This window comes from Pollachius pollachius (genome assembly GCF_949987615.1).
Source record: "Pollachius pollachius genome assembly, chromosome: 5".
Taxonomy (NCBI): domain Eukaryota; kingdom Metazoa; phylum Chordata; class Actinopteri; order Gadiformes; family Gadidae; genus Pollachius; species Pollachius pollachius.
This window is the reverse complement of record NC_136938.1, coordinates 13,308,943-13,329,319: the sequence shown is the minus strand read 5'-3', so window position 1 is coordinate 13,329,319 and position 20,377 is coordinate 13,308,943. Positions and strand designations below refer to the sequence as shown.

General features: G+C 41.7%; 3 protein-coding genes across 3 annotated transcripts; 2 read left to right on the top strand and 1 right to left on the bottom strand.

Annotated features, from left to right (window-relative positions):
- Positions 1–3,396: 3,396 nt before the first annotated feature.
- On the bottom strand, positions 3,397–5,895 carry rrad (Ras-related associated with diabetes; the record flags this gene model as incomplete). The annotated part of the gene is made up of 4 exons (XM_079736105.1): positions 3,397–3,674; positions 4,507–4,711; positions 4,836–4,909; positions 5,523–5,895. 4 exons carry the CDS (start codon positions 5,893–5,895, stop codon positions 3,397–3,399), a joined length of 930 nt encoding a protein of 309 aa, XP_079592231.1.
- A 2,234-nt stretch (positions 5,896–8,129) lies between these two features.
- LOC307075673 (ATP synthase F(0) complex subunit C3, mitochondrial-like) lies at positions 8,130–11,592 on the top strand. The gene is made up of 5 exons (XM_079736348.1): positions 8,130–8,175; positions 8,452–8,541; positions 9,418–9,495; positions 10,626–10,807; positions 11,388–11,592. Exons 2-5 carry the CDS (start codon positions 8,503–8,505, stop codon positions 11,500–11,502), a joined length of 414 nt encoding a protein of 137 aa, XP_079592474.1. The 5' UTR covers positions 8,130–8,175; positions 8,452–8,502; the 3' UTR covers positions 11,503–11,592.
- A 3,676-nt stretch (positions 11,593–15,268) lies between these two features.
- On the top strand, positions 15,269–19,269 carry LOC307076418 (tRNA (cytosine(34)-C(5))-methyltransferase, mitochondrial-like). The gene is made up of 7 exons (XM_079737418.1): positions 15,269–15,476; positions 15,942–16,072; positions 16,475–17,262; positions 17,447–17,601; positions 18,015–18,136; positions 18,676–19,033; positions 19,130–19,269. The coding sequence occupies exons 1-6, from the start codon at positions 15,300–15,302 to the stop codon at positions 18,950–18,952; spliced, it is 1,650 nt and encodes a 549-aa protein (XP_079593544.1). The 5' UTR covers positions 15,269–15,299; the 3' UTR covers positions 18,953–19,033; positions 19,130–19,269.
- The last annotated feature ends 1,108 nt before the right edge of the window (positions 19,270–20,377 follow it).

Below are 20,377 nucleotides of genomic sequence, written 5' to 3'. Positions count from 1 at the left end.
TAATTCCCTCTGTGTCCCTTTGTGTTCTGAAACTTGCCTGCTGTTCAGACACCCCCCCAAGGCAGATAGATATCCTGGCCCTATGTGAAGCGTTGTTAAAACCAGACGTGTATCTGCCATTAAACAAATCTATCCACCCTGCTAACAATTGCTTAAGAATTAAAACAAGGTGGTGGAAACCCACTAGATCATGTCCCGACCTGTGGTGTTTCAGACCTGGTTGTCTCAGCCTGTTCCTCAGCTTTATCTGATCACTCTCTGTCGTCTTTCCCGGTGGGGGTATGGATACCTGGATACCCCCTATGGTTGCACTCTGAAACTAAGCTGCAGGAAGAAGAACGACAGCATTTCAACCAAAATGCATTTAAACCAGCATTTAAACCTATGATAAAACCGCTACCCAAGAAGCCTGGTAGACACTTTACTCAAGTACTCAGCATCTATCGGCCCATTTCTAACCTTGCTATCCTTTTTGAGGGACTGTAAAGTATTATAGCTAAGCAAACCATCAATCACCCGATGACCAATAACTTGTTTGAACCTTTTCAGTCTTGGTTTAGGACTTTCTACTCCACTGAACGTCTCTGAGCAGAGTTGTAAACAATCCTCTCCTCACCATGAACAGCAACGGAGGCTCCCTGCTGGGGATGCTTGACCTCAGTGCTACCCTCGACTCATTTGACCATAGCATTCATCTTCCTCGTCTTGAACAATATGCTGGTATTAAAGGTTCGGCTCCTAGTGCAGATCTTATCTCACAAATAGTACACAATTCATTCTCTGGTAGGCATTCAAATCAAAACACTAATATAAAAGCGCAACCTCAGCTTCCCCCAAGGGTCACTCCTTGGTTCACTGCACAAACTACATGCTTCCTCTTGGCAAAACAATTTGCAGCAACGGAATTAGCTTCCACTGTTATGCCGACGACACTCAAATTGACATTCCTGTTGAATCAAATGAGTCCTCCCGATCCAGAAGCTTGAAACTTGCTTAGCTGCAATTAAAAGACAGATGTCCCAAAACTGCTTGCAGCAGGGAAAATGGACATGATAATCATCTGCCCAAAGCAAGAATGAACACAATTTAAAGACTTAAGGAGACATATTATGAAAACAACCCTTTTCCTGGGACTTGAGGTGTTGCTTTGGGTCTCTAGTGCTCCCACACGCATACAAATTTTGAAATAAGTCTGTACATGATTTATGATTGAGATACGCATTTCTGAAAGTACACCGCCTACAGTTACCAAACGAGCGAGTCAGTTTCGGCGCCCCCTCCTACGTAGGAAGGGGGCACATCTGAATATAGACCTCTGAAGAATAAGTCCCGCCTCCGAGGCTCCTGGTTCCATCAGTCAAATGTCTATGGGAAATAGCATGAGGTTTTTGAATGATCGTACATAACAAGCTCTGTAGGTGGCGAATAAGTAAAAGCTGCTCACGTTTTGAAATACACACTTTTTCCGCCCAAGCTCCCCCGCCAGAGCTGCCGGACTGCCGCTGAAGCTTTGGCCGCAGTCCGGCAGCTCAGCTCCCGGAGTACAATCCCTTTCTCCTCCATGTCGCGGTTCATGGACTTCAGAGAGTCAAAGCCAAAGTTCCTTTCCCCCAATTCTTCTCAACCATGGCCGAGATATCCCCCACTACGAGTCTTTACTTGTTGTAGAAGTACCAGAGAAGTCTTTATGATTCATAATATCATCCGAGGTGCACTAAGCTATTGGCTGTGATATAAGATATGATATTATATAAATACCTATATATATTATTATTATTATTATTATTATTATTATTATTATTACTATTATTATTGTTATTATTATTATTATTATTATTATTATTATTATTATTGTTATTATTATTATTATTATTATTATATAGATATAGAGCTCCGGCAGTCCAACGGCAACAATCCCTTCTCCTCCATGCTGTGGTTCACTCTGACAGCTCATTGGTCAATGGGCAGCAGCTCATTTGCATTAAAGCTACAGACACCAGAAACAGCGCATTGTGAAGGGACTGAAACAGAGGGGAATAGTGGTAAGCACGATTCTTTTCCTAAAAGCTATTTCCGGCAAACAGCTTCAAAAACATGTTTTCTGGAACTCATATAATATGTTTACTTGTGGGAAAACATCATAATATGTCTCCTTTAACGTGTTTTAAGGGCTCGGCTATCCCCCAAAGTCAGAAATATTGGTGTCCTGTGAACCCAATTCTTTATTTTAATCAACATGTAAAAAGTATCACTAGAACTAAATTCTTTAATCTTAGAAACATTACCATAATCAGACCAATGTTATCCTCAGCGGATGCATTACGCTCATCCACGCATTCACATCATCTAGATAACCTTTCTCTGTTTACTAAACTCTACAATACAATAATCTCCGGCTTTTACAGAATGCCGCTGATAGACATGGATTAGCATCATCATATCCAAAAGACCTTGATAATCCTCATTGTCCTCACTCCTAACCATCCCTTGAAGAAGGGATCCCCGACTTTGCGTTCCTTCTGAAGAATTCTTCCTTGTTAATAAAGGGACTTTTTTCTTGCCATTTGGGGTCTAGAGTTAATGGGATGTCATAAATATATGGCTTTTAAAGCCCTTCCAGACTGTAACTGGGTTAAGGGCCATTCAAATACAATATATTTGACTTGATTTGAGAGATTATAAGGATAGTAATAATTTTACCTTTTATTGCAAAAGAAACAAATGTAAACAATCATTTCATTGTAACCGTATGCTTCAAACAACCAACATCTGTTTATTGCTGTCATTATTCATGTCATGTCGATCTTTAAAAAACACAAACACAAATATCATGGAGCAATTTAGAATCAACTTCTCTCTAATCCTGACTTGGGCCGGGTACGAACCTGCGTACCACTCATCAAGTAGAACGGACTCCAGAAATCCAAGTTTGAGATCTGGCACAGTGTGCCTTGGACAACACCATGACTTGTATGTTCTCCTTACACAATCTCTCAGAATACCGTTTATATACACACACTTTCCAACAGAGTGGGACCTCAAGGTAATCCTACCAGACCATGAGAAAAAAAAGGATGGCAGAAAATCTTTTAAGGCAGACACAGAATAAAATAATAGTCTTGAAATGATCATCATAATAATAACAATAATAATAATAAATAAAAATCAACAACATGCGTATTATTCCTCTTGGCACGGCCTGAATATTCCCACAAGTCCTCTGTTGGCTCTTGTGTTTAGTTTCTAATAAAAATAAAAAATATATTGCATTTCTGTACAACGATACTAGTCCTTTAAGTGTTAGTGTTAAAACACACACACACACACACACACACACACACACAGCTTCTGGTCTTCAGCAGGTGGGGGAGGGGGGAGTCCTGCATCCCCTTCCCCTCAAAGCACAGAGAGATCGTGACAGGACTTGGACTTCTGTCTGAAGGCCATCTTCTTGTTCTTGCGAGCGACCATGCGGCCAAGGAAGCGCTTGGCCTTCTTGCTGATGCTCTCGCGCCGCTTGCAGTTGGCCATGCGGCGTGCATTCTCCTCCTTGGTGTCGCGCCGCAGGCGGATCTGCCGCACGATGCCCTGGAACAGGTCCAGCACATTGTGGTGCAGCGACGCTGACGTCTCGATGAACTTGCAGTCGAATACCACGGCACAAGCACTGCCCTCTGTTAGACGGCCGGAGACAGGACAGGTCAGAGAGTCAGGTTGGTTAACTGAAGGGTGCCAACACTTGATAGGTTTTAACACCCAAGGATCAATGAACTATGCACTTTGTCCAGCAGTTGTTTTCTTCTAACTGGATTATGCAGTGCTATAACATTTTGTTATAGCTGCTCCAATTTAGATTCTTAAGCTTTGATTGTAATTGCTTTGTGCCTCAATGTAAATGTAAACCATGGCCCTGACGACACCATGTCAGAATACCTCTACCCTCCCTTCCCCTTTCAGCCTAAACACCTTTTGGAGCGAGACCCCTTTTCATAGTTGAAGAAAAGCAATAACGCTAACCACTATAAAAGATTGTTACTCAATCCCTTCGACTCTTGTAAGGAACATATGTAGACATGATGGACTGTTATATTTATCTACATTTGTACTGTTACGCCTAATAAGGAACCATGTCGGCTAAAAATGCTTTTCATTGTGGCTGATGTGCTTGCTATTTCTTCCACTTTAATGGCGGTATCGCCGCTCTCCCAATATCCCGCTCTTTAACCCTCAACCTCAGCCACTCCCTAAACCTCCTCCTTCGACCAATCTCTAATCTTCACCCTCACCCAGCCTCTAACTTTCACCCTTACCCATTTAATAACCCTCACCCTCACCCACTCTCTAACCCTCACCCTCACCCAGTCTCTATCCCTCACCCTGCCTCATCCCGCACCCAGCCATTAACCATCACCCTCAGAATTGGTCAGGTGGTTCACATCTACCATGATCGTAGGAGTAAAACGATAAAGAGCGTGTTATAAATAAACTCAATCAACCTCAACTCACCATCTTTAGACACCTCTCTGGATCGAACCAGGTCGCTCTTGTTGCCGACAAGGATTATGGGTATGTTTTCTGACTGACGGGCCCGGCGCAGCTGTATACGCAGCTCCGACGCCTTCTCGAAGCTCGACTTGTCAGTCACGGAGTAGACGATGATGTAGGCGTCTCCCATTTTCATGCACTGCTCTTTCAGCCAGGGACTGTTGTCCTGGAAACAGAGACATACATGGCCCGCGTCACTACACTATCGCTCTGGGAACCACCATATCATAATAATATTCAGACCAATGATAATGTCAGTTTTGCCATATATAGTCTGGCTCCTGGCTCACCTGTTCCCAAACGTCGTACAACAAAATGGACGCCTCCTCCTCATCAACCATCACCGATCTGTCATAGCTGTTTCCTAAAGAGTAGAAAACAGATGGAACTTTTATTAATATACAACAAATATACAGTGATATATATGAATATGCAGCGAATTAAAATAAATATACAGGCAATACGTCAGAGATCAATGAATTTAAATTAACTTTCAGTTTGGAAATTAGCCTGTGTTAATGTTTTCATGGTCTTAATATAGTTAAGATATGACATGTGCGGTAAGGAGGCCTACATGTGTATCTATTTATACACTCAGCATTTATTGACTAGAAATGTTTCCTCCACATTGGGTCCATTAATGGATCTGTAATGGCCTGGAAACACACAGTGAATGTCCACATAGACAGAAAACAGATCGATCCGTCCGCTCAGATTCAAAACAGATTAGACAACACAAAGGGTAAAAGATTCAAGCTACATTGAGAGATTGTACAGTTTTATGATTCGGTATTAGTTGTATTCATCAATAGGATGCTATTAGTGATAAGGTCGTTTATTCATGATGAATAATTAAGTTATAAAACTGTCACTTGAAGCGAGAATCACACACCTACACCTCCATCATCTTCAATAGACTTCATGAGTCATCTGCGACAGCATCTCCACCAAAATCATGATCATGATCATCATCTCACCTGTTTCTTCAGAGTCGTGAGCCTCCTCCACACCGCCGAAGATGCGCGCGAGGCTGGACTTGCCCACGCCGTGTTCCCCCAACAGGACCACCTTGTACAGCTGGTTCTCGGCGTCGCTGCCGGATGAGATTACCGAGTCGGAGGAGTCGGACACGCAGCTGTCCCGTAGTGGCTCTCCGGGGGAGGAATATGAGGAGGTACAACGCAGCAGGTTAGACAGCTCGTCCACCTGACTCGGAGGCAATGAGGCGCGCAGGTCGCGGTCGTCCACGGGCATGCTGCGCCGGTGCAGGTTGGGAAGATGCATTGGAAAAGGGACGCTGCCTCGCCTCCTCTCCATGTTCCGCAGTTTATCTCCCTTGTTCAAAGTCATGGTCTACTCAAGGCTGTGGAGATATGCCCCAAGCACGAATTAAAACATGGACAATGAAACACCACACCCACGTGATAATAATATTTTGTCGTTCAGTGAATTGAACTACAACATTACAACACAAAAAATACAACTGGTTTAAAAGGCCGACGGATAATGTTGAACTTACTTGATGTGGCTTCTGGTAGTAGGAGTAATACTAGTCCTGTTCAAATATCCAGGAACCGAATGGACTCGGTTATTTTTAATCCTCTGTTGTCGTTCACGCGCTGGAGAAATTATGTGATTTGAGTTTGAGTGCGGAGAGGAGTCCTGCCCGCTCTATTTATGGGGCACCGGGAGTGACGTCAGGAAGGATTCGCCCCGGAGAATCTCGTTCTAGCTTATTATAGCCGTGCGTAACGGTCACATCATAACGAGAAGGTGGGGGCAAGAGGGAGGGATGACTGGAAGGATATGCGGAGGCGGTGGAGGAATCTCCCCGTCTATCTCTGCCAGGAGTAGGCATATGTCTCTGATAGCAGGTAGAGAGATGGTTTAATATCACAAAGTGCAATTTATTTTACGAATATGATTTTTTTTATTTATGTAGATGCGTTGGGGTTTATTTATACTCACAATTTAAATAAGTAATTTTTATATTTATGATTTAAATCGTTCATAGAGCACCGGCACTGCACGGCTATTTATTTTTCAAATACCCACATTTATATTATCATTATTATTGACCTAAATACGGAGACATATAAAACTATAAAAAGGGTAGCTTACATTTGTACCACCACTCACCACTCGTTGAGACGAGTGGTGAAACTCAACGGTTTGTTGCTGCCCCTTGGTGGCCTAAAATGTTACTGCTTTTCTAACGTTCTGCAGTCATCGCACTCCAGCCATCCTTGGGAGGAAGGATCCCAACTTCTGGGTTCCGTCTCAAAGTCTCCGAGTCTCTTCGAGCTTTTTCTTCTACCATAGAGATCTTAGGGTAAGGGGCGTTGTGTAATGTGATATGAAGCCCTTTTAGAATTGAGCTGTTGTCTTAAGGTGTATAGCCTACAAATAAAATTGACTTGACGTAATATGTAGGCTACATTTCTGTTAACATTTGTTCATGGTTTAAGGTCGATGCCATTAAAGTAAATGTAAGACATAATGATGATAATAAGAAGAAGTAGAATTATATTAAGAAGCATTATACAATTATTATTCAAATATAAAATAAATGCATGACATAAATTATAATTCTGTAGGGGATTAGGATCTTTGAATACTAAAGTATTAACAAATTACCGGTTTGCCTTATCGAGGCCTTTTTTTAATCCACAGGTTGACAGCTGAATACATATCCACCTGTCATCACAAGAGGAGTCACGAGAGGGGACTTCATTATTCCATTTGGGATAAGTGCCTTCAGTCAGTCAGCCTTCTCTGTTGCAGCCTTTCGTGAATGGAACAACATTCCAACATGTGTCAGAGACCTAAACACATGTCGGTCATTTAGTTTCAATCTGAAACAGTAGTTAATTGATAACATGATCGGCCAGCACTAAATTTTATCCGCCTGCTCTTGCATCCTTGTGTCAGCGTGTCTGTGAATTTGTCCTGGGTCTTGTAACTGATATGCTTGCTTGGTTGCATGCTTCTGTGTAGCTCGTTCTATGTCTCTCACTTTCCGCTTCATATTTGTGGTTTCGACTCTTTGTTTGTTTTTTGTGCATGTACTGTCTGCTTTGGTGGGCTACTGACTCGATGGTTTGGTGGGCCACTGCCTCGATGTTTAACACATCTGATGTTGCTATAAGTCCGAGTCTACCTTATTATTTGTATTTGTCTAATGCTGACTTTTGTTTTTCCTGCATGCTTTATGTATTTTATGTCTTGAACGCTGAATATTTTTATGTGGTTATAATTAATGTTTTATCGGTTGCTTTTATCTTAGTTATTATTTTATCTTTTTAATTCTTCCTGTAATTAGTTTTTTGTGTATTTTGTGTAATTTGCTTTTTAGGGAGCCTATTGTTACATCTGCCAAGGACTGCAGAAGGAATCTAGCCTTCTGGCTAAATATGGCATGTTTACAAAATGTATTATTAATATGCATTTTCCCTGTCAAATAAACAAATAAGAATAACAATAAAACAAATAAAATTTGTTGAAACAACGGTTTGACAGCTGAATAAAAGAAACGCGTTGATTGGTTTAGCCATGCCGTCTTAAACCAGGAAGTTGTCGTTTCTCTTGAGCACGCGCAGTCCTTTACCGTCCGACCTCTGGCACAGTCTGGTAAGTGCAAAACCTCTCCGCTCATTTTCATCTTTATTTTATCATTTCTGGGCCTTTTCAAAGTCAAACAACGATGACAATTGTGTTATATGGGATGTTGTTCCATTTCTAAAAGCATGTTTCTATTTATTATGACCTATTTTTCGGTCAAATCTACCTTCATGTGTAGCCAGACATGACCTTAGTTTGGCTCGCTCTATTTTCTAAAATTTAAGTTAGCACTCCCATGCAAGCATAATCTACAATGTTCTCAGTTTTCTAATTTTCTTTCCACAGATTAACTCGCGGTAGTCGTGTCTGTGTATTGGAACACTTTATCCCATCATTATGTACGCCTGTGCTAAATTCGTCTCCACCCCTTCACTGGTGAGTAGAAAACTATAATAAATGACTGAATTGATGAATGAAAGCGCTCTTTTTGTCATTCTTCAGTTAAATGTTGTTAGATTTTTCCACGTAATGAAGCCAAATCTTATGTAATAGCATTCTGTCCTCTATCTACCTGAGGTGAGTTCTCCAGCAATGTCAAGTACACAGCTAGCAGCCCGACTGTCCTCTATGGGCAGGACAAGCCTGGTGACACATGATCAGATATCTGATTATGGTTTTACCATTTAAAGATATATGCTGCATATGCAGTAGTCTTTAAATTGGGTACTGATTTGTATAATTAATTACAAGCTCATATCATCTGCCCTTGACTCCTACATCTTCCTGTATAACAACTGTTATCTGTCTGTTCTCTGCCGTCTCTAATATAAATATGACCTCACACGTGGCGTTAGCTTATTTACCAATTACTGCGTGTTTTTCAGGACTAATGAAAAACCAATTTATATCCCTTAAGACCAGACATAGGCTTGTCCCTTTCCCTCACACTGGTCCTTTCCCTACCCTATGGCATAAGTCAAAGGTCAGGTCCCTTAATCCTCCGGCTTCTACAGCAGAGCCAGCAGGTATATCTGCTGGCCATTTTACGGACCCCTATGTTGAGATCCAATGTGTTGATAATCTATGTCGTAGTCAATAACTTAATGTAACTTTTAATGTAAAATAATTCGATCTTAATTTGTATCTATCTATATACATTGTACTTAATATAAGCAAGTCGTCATCTGATCCTGTTTTGCATGTTTTATATTGCTTTCATTTACTTATTTTTATATCTATTATCTTGAGCCGTGCGCTTGAAACGGGTCAATAATTCCGTCCTCCTTTATGCTGTGTGTTCCCTGACTACAGTTGCGTGCTGGAGCACGTGCTCTCTACAGACCCCTCTCTGCTAGTGTGGTGTCAGGACGCGATGCTGGCAGCGTGGAGGTACGTTTTGCTCTGTACTGGGATGGGAGGGACACGTTAGTGACCAGCAAGCAAAGTCTTCAGTTGGTGACAAGCATTTTATCATCTTCCCTTGACTCCGACATCTTCCTGTATAACAACTGTTATCTGTCTGTTCTCTGCAATCACTAATATAAAAATGACCTCACACGTTGAGTTAGCATATATTCCACTGGCTGCGTGTTTTGTAGGACTAATGTTTAGAAGCTATCAGTGTTTGTAATAACGCAGTTTAAAAGAACGGCGTTAGGTAACGCCGTTATTTTTTCAGTAACGGGGTAATCGAACTAATTACTATTTCCGTCGTTACAACGCCGTTACCGTTACTGCACGATTAATGCAGTGCGTTACTATGAATTGATTGAATAAACTGCGTAATCCGAGCACACCCCTGGTTCCAAACACAAACGGCTAGTGAGGAGACCGGGTGGGTTAACAACGAGATAAGCAATTATGATTGGCTGAGGCAGAGTCATGTTTCATGGTAGCCAATCGGAGCCAGTGTTTTTACACACAAGCCAGGATGCGTGCCACACACACACACACGCACAAACCAAACAGATTCGATGAAGCAGCAGAAATGGCGAGTCCGTAGAATTCCGATAAAAAGTTGGCATTTTCTGTAGTATTCGGCAGATGCATCCTTTGCAACCAAGCAAATTAAAATTCAGTTGGAAATATATCAGGGCCTTGAATGGGCAGTTCAACCATTTAACACATGAAGCCAGGTGAAAACTGCTCAGAAAAATCCAAATTCTTTGACATATAGCAACTTTCTTTTTTTACAGTAACGGAAATAGTTACTTTCCCTGGTAACTTGTTACTTTTATTAAAGAGTAATTCAGTTACATTTTGGAACAAGTAGTGAGTAACTAACTAATTACTTTTTAATTAGTTATAGTAACATTCCCAACACTGTAAGCTATACATAGTTGATTGTAAAAAAAGAAATAAATGTTTTTGTCAGTTGGTGACAAGCATTTTAGACCAAAAAAAAAGGCTCAAAACCTAGATTTATTGATGAGGACCCTACCATGAACGTGTTCAATAGCTAGAGTGATTGCCATAGTAGTTCTATCTTCATTCTGACCAGGATTGGTTGCGTTCCCCAGGCTCCCTCGTTCCTGGCCTCCCAGCAGCAGGTGGCGCTCCGTGGCTTCCAGACCAGCGCAGTGAGCCGGGACATCGACACTGCTGCTAAGTTTATCGGAGCAGGTGCTGCCACAGTGGGCGTCGCCGGGTCCGGCGCCGGGATCGGCACTGTGTTCGGCAGTCTCATCATTGGATACGCCAGGTAACTTTTCTTTTTTGTGGTTGCTGTAGTTTTATTCTAAAAGTTTTCATTAGTGAGCAACGTGCAGGTTGGGGTCCTCAGTTGATGAATGCAGGGCAAATGAGTACAGAATCGAAACTGGGCATGCAATAGCTTATGGTAGATAAATGCAAGAGCTGCAGGGAACAGCAAGTAGAATCACAGCGTCGAGCCTTCATACGATTTTTTTAACTTTTAATACATCTCTCTAACACGTCTCCCACTTGCTTAGACATGTTATGACAACACCCTAAGTTTGGCTAGTCCTTCCTGTAAGAAGGAGCGCTTTTTTCATGGGCCAACTTTCTGCACATTGTGATTTTTCATGCCATCAACTATGGTGTTTGTATTGTCTCAAGTGACCTCACATATTTTTTGATTTTTTTTTTCTGGTCTGCATGTTGCAATATAAAATAACTGAGTTTTAAAATGGATCGGCATGGGTTTACTGCTTTTCCCGCATAAATTAACCAGGAATCCAAGTTGCCCTTTACAGGTCATGATGAGTCAGTAGCATCCTGAAGTCAACTCCCTGGTGATCTTGCTCTCCTCTTCTCTCCAGGAACCCATCTTTGAAGCAGCAGCTGTTCTCCTATGCAATCTTGGGCTTTGCTCTCTCTGAAGCCATGGGTCTCTTCTGTCTGATGGTGGCTTTCCTCATCCTCTTCGCCATGTAAACAAATCCTCTTCCACAACAACCTCTACTATTGGTCCATACCGTCACCATGACTACCAGAGCAGCACTTGAATATACTTATGATATATATATATATATATATATATATATATATATATATATATATATATATATATATATATATATATATATATATATATATATGAATGACAAACACAGCAGCCACTACTGTAGGTTAATTTAAACTATGATACTAGTCCTAGGTTCAACTAGACTAGGATCCTAGTAAAGGCTAGACTGGTCCAAGTCATTGAGAATGAATCATGGACCCACTCATGTCTCTGTCTGTAGTGCTGGCTGTTTTTAAACTGGTGGATTTATAATGGCATTGTTTATTGTATTTTTGTTGTTAAAAAGAACATGGAATACAACACACTAAAATAAATGTGTTTCAATCATTTGAAAGGTGTTGGGTTTGTGTACATCAATGTTCATTTTGTGCTTTGGGAATTTGTTTGCAAATTGTAAAGTAGGTTACATGGGGACATTTTAACTGTTGACCTTATATACCCATGTGTTTTTTAAATAAGCCATATAGGGTTTTCCAATATAATAATATACCACTGGCGATTTCTCTAATACTGCAAGGGAATCTCGGCTTCACCTAAAATTTGTGAAATTAAATGGTCAAATGTATACTGCAGTGTTAACATTTCATTGACTAAAAAAGCATTAGAATACGTCCATCTCGAAGACGAGTTTGTTCAGAATCAGCTGCTTATTGCAGGTCGACTGACTTGATTTCCTTTACATACATTCCCGTAGCGTCACAGTGCATTTGCCTGTTGTTTAATTAAGCTCAGCGTCCTTCGTCTTTAAAGGGGCTGCATAGAACAGCTTTTATTAGTGCGTCAAAATGGATCATTGGTCATTGGATGATAGGGCTGCTCGATTATGGGAAAAATCATCACGATTATTTTGGTCAATATTGAAATTATGATTATTTAAACGATTATTTTTGAGTTTGAATACATGTATTCAGCATGTCTGTCCAAAAAAAACTTTGTAACTGAGAACTTTGAAATATCGCCTTAAAATAATACACAAAATGGGTCAAAAAGAAAACAAAAATCCAATCTAAAATAATATAAAGATATGTATCCAGCTGTTCTGCCCTTTCTATAAAACATCAAATAACCCTTTTTTTTTCACAAAATCGAAAAACTTAATTTTGTGATCGTTTGACGCTAAAATCGAAATCACTATCAAAGTTCGATTAATCGCCCAGCCCTATTGGATGATGCTGTGATTGTGTCCCTCCCACGGTGCCTCAGCGTCTGGGGGTGGAATGGAGGAGTGGGCTGGCCTGGACCCTGGGCTTCGGCTTGATGATTGGAGGGTCTACGAAAGAGTGATTTGCCGTTTGACAGTCATTTTGAACTATAAAACGCTGCCAAAGCTCACTTTAGTCCTCAGTTCCATCACGGATTTTGCAGGCGAGTTGAAAGACAAACTGCAACCTATTTCTTGATATTTGCTTGGCGCAATTGCTCGACAATTTTCATCGTACATTTCATACTTATACACACAATTCCTTGTTTCAGTTTAACATAATTCCCAAATTTCTTTGTTTGAGTTTAATATCATTTTGGTAGTTGGCCATCACTATTCAGGGATCCTGAGGTCTGAACGTCCTTTATTCTCTGGGTCGTTCACAAACTAGTTAGGCTATGCCCTCCCCTACTCAGTTCTGTTCGCTTTGCATTGGTGGAAGTGAGTAGGGGGAGTGGTTAAGTAGAGCCTTCAGATTGGACGGTTTGACTTTAGAGTTACCGTCATGTTTTGTATTTATTTTTTTACCGTTATTGTTTTATAGGGACAAACAATAACAAATTTCTCCTAAAGGGGATTGATAAAGTTCTATCTATTGAACAGAAAGAAACACTTGGTCATACTTTACACACTTTACCACAGCATTGACCTACTGAATGTCAGATATATTTTAAGCATTGAACTGAATGCCACATAAATATATAATTATGTTTTTGAACGTTTGCAACGTTTAAAATTGCAGGGAAAAGTATATGCCTCTCCTGGTGTTGCTTAAGCCAATAGCCTTTTGAGGCAGTGTTCTGAATATTAGTGTTAAGGGCCAATAATGCTTACTATTATACTTTAGTCACCATGTCTATTGACACATTTGTATGCAATGTGTCAATTGACATGGTGTCCCCCCCATGAAGCGGCTCAAGTCTTACAACTGTAACACAACGGGCCAAGGCCGTTTAAGCAACCTAGCTCTGCTGGCCATTGAGAGGACAATGGTAAAGTCACTGGAAAAGACAGCTAGTTGGTATGACAGGGTCACAGAGCATTTCCTTGAAAAGGAACAGAGAGCAGAATTTAAATGTAAATAAATAGACAATTTATATGATGTCTGCCGAAATGAGCTTCCCCTCTGAAAGACCAGCAGCCGCCACTGTAATATACCTATTTGTATCAGTAGCGGTTTCATCTATTTATTTATTCATGCTAAGGTGCAGGACAATACAAGAGCACAACATAATACATACAACCACCACGCATTTACTACAAAGATGGCAGCATGAAAAGGGGATCCCTAGGAAGCAAGAAATGCTGCTATAGCGGGGACCCGTGACTCCCCCCCCCCCCCCCCCCCCACACACACACACACACACACACACTCACACCCATAGCCTCATCCCAGGCACACACTTCCACAGAGAACCCGACACATACATCTCACAGACATACTGACAACACTAGGTCGTAAACATACATTCCACTACCCTATTAGTCACATGTAAGAGGATAACAGCTTCTGTTTTAAAAAGGATAAAGATAAAAAAATTCCCAGAAGGCCTCGGACATTTTTATGAACTCTTCAAGCTTATGCCATATCTGTGGTCCCCTGGAAACAATACTCAGGCTAGTGCTCTTCAGTTTTCTGACTTTGCCAGTTATCAAATGTTTCTTCCTGGTATAGTGTGTGTGTGCAGTGGACGAGAGATAGGTTCAAGCTCACATAGGCGGGTGTTTATATTATATCCCACCTGGTGCATTGTACATGCATTGTGATAGGTGTTGATTTCAGGAAGCTTGAGGAGACCATATGAGTGGAACAGTGAAGCATTGAATTTTGACCAGGATATTGCACAGATATTTTTTTTCTGAACAGAGATTTGTGTAAGGAAGTGTAAGGAGTGCTGAAAGTGGGAGGAAATGTCTTATTTTGAAAAATAGTCCAACATATTTGGAAAGTTTATTTAATAATTGATCAATGTGTCTTTTGAAATTGATAAATTCATCAATTTCTACACCCAAAAACTTTGTTGATTTTACTCTTTCAGTGACATGGCCATTGATAGAGAGACAGGTATTTTCCACATTACTTGTTTGATTTATTGATATTTAGTGATCATTTGTTGCACTTAAACCAAGTGTCCACTTTCAACAGCTCCTTGTTTGCAGTTTCCTGCAAGACAAGAATATTTTTGTGAGACAGGATCAAGTTGATATCATCTGCAAATAACACTTTATGAACGGCATCAGAGACATAGACTAGGTCATTGATATAAAGGGTCATCAGGATAGTGGAACAAAGTTCCCAACTATTCTACATTAATGAGTAGGGTTGTAATACATTTAAATACAAAAATTAACATTGGTTGAATACTGCTTAGTAATTATGTGCTAATTAATAGCCGGAACCTTTGATACTTCGGAGCCAATCCTCTGCACGGAGAGCACATTTGGAGAACGCACCAGTTTTACTTTCATGGATCCCGTGGTTGTTATCTACCAACCGATCTATTGATGTTATTTAATACATATTATCCACGAATGTTGAAGCAGGTTATATCAAGACAAACGTTACATTCAAGGTGGTGTGTAACTTTGTACACAGCATACCTTATAACGCAAATACGGTCTCGTTCCTCAACCTTTGACTCGGTTCCAACGCTTAGTGGACAACAACCTTCAACTAACAAGGTAATGCATAACCATTATAGAGACGGACTCTACGTTCATGTTTCGAATAGACACATTGGTACTAGTAAGTTTTGATTCCAAGTTTGTAGCAAGCTCTTTTCTTCTTTTTTTTTGCTCGATCCAAATATAGAACTGACATTATTTCATTTCTTAAGTGCGTGTGTCACTGTCTAGTAAGATACAACATCAACAATTCTGTCGGTTCTGTATAGAGCTAGGCTTTAGCAAGAGACAAACGGGGCTTATATGGTAATTATCATGTCCATATCTGATACACTTAAGAACCTGAGAATATTTATGTAGTGCTCAAAGTTAACCTGCTCAACGGATGTTTATATAATTAATGTGAGGACATGGTGTCGTGGACTATCGGGCAAAAGCAGTTCAATGTTCTGCTGCATCTAATCTCACAACAAATGAATGTATTCAGATGGGACTACGTCTTTATACATTTTTGATCAACAGACTCCCAAAGGTCTCAAAGGAAAGAAGAACGAGAATCCGAATAAAATAAGTAGGCCGCCCTGTCAACCAGTGCTGGACAGGTTTGATGAACAGTATGGCCGTGAACTTGGACACGTATGGCCTTCTGCAAGGTAATCCTTTGGTTCCGAAGGTATTATTGTACTATTATTGTACCGGGTTAACGAACGGAATTTATCTCTAAAAGATGAATCTGACGCATGAGAGGTACTCAACAGAAACATAAGGATGTTAGGTGTAAATGATCAATATCCTAAATGATTGTCGATGTTCAAACTACTTGGCCAAGTCTATGTTCATAGTGAAGGATTAGGTTGGTACTTTGCAAGGATTGATGGATGATTTATGGACTCAGTCTTAAGGGTGTCAACACATAAAAGTGAGATATTAAATACTGCTCTTTCGCTAATCTCTCTATATGACTTTCTGATCAGAGATAGATGTCTCCCTCAAGTTATTATAAATAGTAGTGTACTAATATAGCTCTAACTTCAACATATAACTGTCTCCTGCAGGTCTGTACTCTTGGACCCAGACTCCTGGCAGTACGGTGTCATGCTCAACCGCTTCGCTACTCTGAATGACATCACAAACCTCCTCCAATCAAAAGGCTTCTCGAGCTTTTTGCCACAGACACACAGCCCTATTTTACCAAAACCTTGCTCCCCAGCAATCACGTTGCCAAAGCAACACGGAGGAGGAGAAGATGCGGCTGAGACTCAATCTAAGACTGTCTCTACGGTAACACCAGACGCTCACGGGACCGTTCAGAACCCACAGGCCGTCCTCGGAGCCAGCCCTCTTACAGACACCCTCGCCATCTCCTCCTCCTCCCATCTCTCAAGCTTCACCTCCTCCTTTCTGTCTGCATCTTCTTTACCCTCCTCATCATCTCTCTTGTCCTCTTGTCCCTCCTCCAGCATCTCCTCCTCTCCATCCATCTCGTCCCCCCCCTCTTCCCCCTTCTCTTCTGCCACCACCTCCTCCTCTCTCTCCTTGTCCCCTTCCTCCTCTCTCTCCGCTCCCTCTTCTACCTCCACATCTCCCTCCTCCTCTCTACCTACCTCCTCCCTTCCCATTTCCTCGCCCTCTCCCTCCCTGCTACAGTGTTTCCTCCATCCCCGGCCTGTGCGTTTCCCGTCCCAGGTCCACTGGCGTGGTGTGCTGAAGCAGTACTACTTGCTCAACGCTTCCTCCCTGCTGCCTGTGCTGGCACTGCAGCTCATAGATGGTGAGAAGGTGCTGGACCTTTGCTCTGCCCCAGGAGGGAAAGCACTGGCCATAATGCAGACGGCCAACCCAGGTACACAAACAGATGGCTGTGCTTCAACTTTTTCTAACATCCTTATAATATGTTCTGAATGATGACAATACTATTATAAATTATTACTATCATTTTTTTTACTATATCTTGCTTACTGTCGACTTTATAAATGATAACGACAGGGTTCTGACTGGTTGCCCTGCTGCTTTGTGATTGGCTGCAGCGTTGCTCTGCTGTAACGAGTCGGACCCGCACAGGAAGGAATGGCTTGCCCAAACCCTGGAGTCCTTTCTTCCATGGTCGCTAAGCAAAAGGGTGATTCTGTCCAATCAGGACGGTCGTGTTTTTGGGTTGAGTGAAGCAGGGACGTACGATAAGGTGGGCAGAAGAATTCTTTCTTTCAGTTTTTTTTAAGAGCTAGGCTTTCATGTTGTCGCACTTCACTGTCATGTCCAGCAGGTAGCAATGAGGAAACGCCAGCAAGAGTTTGTTTGTGGGACATATTGAATGAATAAAACTCAAGTTGACATGAAGTAATCAAACTCACCTTTTGATTTAGCCCTCTGATCCTCAACCCAAACATCTCTCCCCTAATAACCCAAGCTTAACCTTGAGACCTTACCTTTTATCTTTAAGATTATTTCCCTGTGATTGAAAATAACCATCCGATGTAACCATCTATCTTGTTTAATAACATGGGAGAGCTTCACCAGGTTATGTTATGGGTTACTAGAAACCTAGTCCTTCACTGTAATTCTGTATCCACCATTTAATGTTTCTGCCCCTGATAGGTGTTGGTGGACGCTCCGTGTTCCAACGACAGGAGCTGGCTCTATTCCTCCAACCGCCAGCAGGGGGAGCTTCGACTCAAAGAGAGAGCCTCACTGCCTGATCTTCAGGCTCAGCTGCTACGGTAACACAACCCTCCCTAACACCACCACCTCCCAGCCCCCCTCTAGAGCTACTCCCTTAGGGCTACCTGCCACTTCCATCCTCCCAGGAATTGACTCAGAATCCCGCTGATTGCAGGTGAACAGGTAGCTCAGCCCTGCTGCGATCATGAAAATATGCTGACAAGTGGACTGACGACTATGTTTGACCTTAACACGGGCTGGTCCACTGTGTAGTTGTGCTTTTGGTTTAAACAAATAATATTTTAAGCTCATAAAAAAGAAGAGACAAATCTTTCTGTCATCCAGTTGCTGTTTAAAATGATCAGAACACCTTTTTTTTCAGACAGTTGTTTTGACCAAGAGAATCTTTGTTGGGTACATTTTGACTCGTTTGCAGAAACAGATTTTGCTATCAAATTTAAAGGAGTAGTAGTAGTAAGAGTAGTAAGAGTAGTAGCACTGAGTCGCTCGTTCCGGATTTACTTTGTATTTGTAAAGCACTTTACTGCCCCCTTGTGTATAGAGAAAGGTCAGGCTTTTTAAAAAGACTGTGTTGCAGGTCGGCTCTGTGTGCGGTGCGTCCAGGGGGCGTGGTCGTCTACTCCACCTGCACCTTATCCACTAATGAGAATGCAGAGGTGGTGGGGGCGGTGCTGGAGAGCTGCCCAGAGGCAGCTCTGGATGACTTGTGGGAGGAGTTAGCCATACCCTTATCGGCTCACTTTACCTTCGTCCAGCCCCACCACCTCGGGGCTCGCTGTGGGCTGCTAGTGGTCCCCACGCCCGGCCGTACCTGGGGACCCATGTACTTATGTCGGATAAGAAGACGAGGCTGACTGTCCCAGAGTACACACGAGAGACTAAAAAGCCAATGGACACTTATTATGCTGAAGGCATTTGGAAAGAATTAGCAAATTGTGAGTTAAATTATTCATTTTGAAAATATGTTGTATTTTTGTCAATTTATAATAAACATAATTTATTGAAGTTCTTGCATCATTATGTATTCCCAGGTTTGAGTGATGCGTTACATACATGAATAGAACATCCTGATGGATGAAGGCTACGGTGTCATCGTGTTGCCTCAATCCCTTCATCTCTCTTGAAGTGAGTGTAATAATCTGAATTTGAAAAATATATACATTAAAATTTGTTAAATTATTTTAAGTTTTTGAAGTATAATTTAGGAATAATGCGACCTACGGGCTGCATTGATCAAATATTTAAGAAACATCTCATGTCTCATCTTCGCCACACAAAGCTTTCCAGAGTGACCTCTTTTTACTGTTCATTGTCGTATCTCTGTCCAATCTGTATTAAAAAATACATCTTTACTGCCGCCATAAAATATGGGAAGACAATATCACCATATGTTTAACCATATCCACTTGGTTGTTAATGGAGAGATTAGTATTTCCACAGCTAGAGTGACTGAGTGAATTTAAAAGTCACCTATGGAACATGAATATTTTACACGGTTCCTCAAAGTTTGAGGTATTTTAGGCTGAATCCGAGGCTTCTGCACTTCGTTGACTATTGCTCTGTGCAGCTAAGACTCTTCCACCCGTTTTTAGGTTTTTTTTAGTTCACCCACAACGACCGAGAGAATTATCTACTACTTTACTGAATGTCCTACTTTCTATCTTCTTCATTTTTTTTTTGGGGGGGGGGGGGGGGGGGTGGGGGGTGAAAGTAAAGGTAAAGCAGACTGTCTTACTGGTTTGAGCACTTCATCTACTAGCACCATAAAGGCATGTTGAAGCAGGGACAAGTTAGCGGTCTCCAGGGTAACCGTAGCATTGACCCCGTGGCGAACCCTGCGATGGTGCGCTGCGTTCAGGGAAGGATTCTGTGAGACGCCTCCCTTTCACTTCAAAGCTGCAGAATGTAGGCCTGCTTTGCATAATCAGGTGGAGGAGGGTGGGTGGGGGGGGAAGGCGCCGCCAGATGTAATCATTAAATCCCCTGCTATTGACGACGGGAGGAGAGGAAATTAGAGAAAGAATTACAAGAACAGCAGACACACTCGGAGATCGGGGGGGAGAGAGAGGGACCATAGGGGAGATATCCCTCCCCCCCGTTCCCTCCTCTCATACATCCCTTCAGGGTACCCGTTCTGTAAATCAGCACAAATATGTTCCGCCATCACAGCACACACCCACACCTCCACAGTCCCCTTGGTTCAGATGGGAGTAGAGGTCCTACCACACAGGAATGTTTAGTTGTGTTGTAGGAGCAAATAATGTTTTCATGGTGGAAAG

Coding starts and splice junctions, on each gene's coding strand:
- LOC307075673 (XM_079736348.1), top strand. CDS start 8,503: ATGTACGCCTGTGCTAAATTCGTCTCCACCCCTTCACTG. Junction 9,496..10,625: donor GCGATGCTGGCAGCGTGGAG/GTACGTTTTGCT, acceptor TGCGTTCCCCAG/GCTCCCTCGTTCCTGGCCTC. Junction 10,808..11,387: donor CTCATCATTGGATACGCCAG/GTAACTTTTCTT, acceptor TCTTCTCTCCAG/GAACCCATCTTTGAAGCAGC.
- LOC307076418 (XM_079737418.1), top strand. CDS start 15,300: ATGTTATTTAATACATATTATCCACGAATGTTGAAGCAGGTTATATCA. Junction 17,602..18,014: donor AAGCAGGGACGTACGATAAG/GTGGGCAGAAGA, acceptor TGCCCCTGATAG/GTGTTGGTGGACGCTCCGTG. Junction 18,137..18,675: donor CTTCAGGCTCAGCTGCTACG/GTAACACAACCC, acceptor ACTGTGTTGCAG/GTCGGCTCTGTGTGCGGTGC.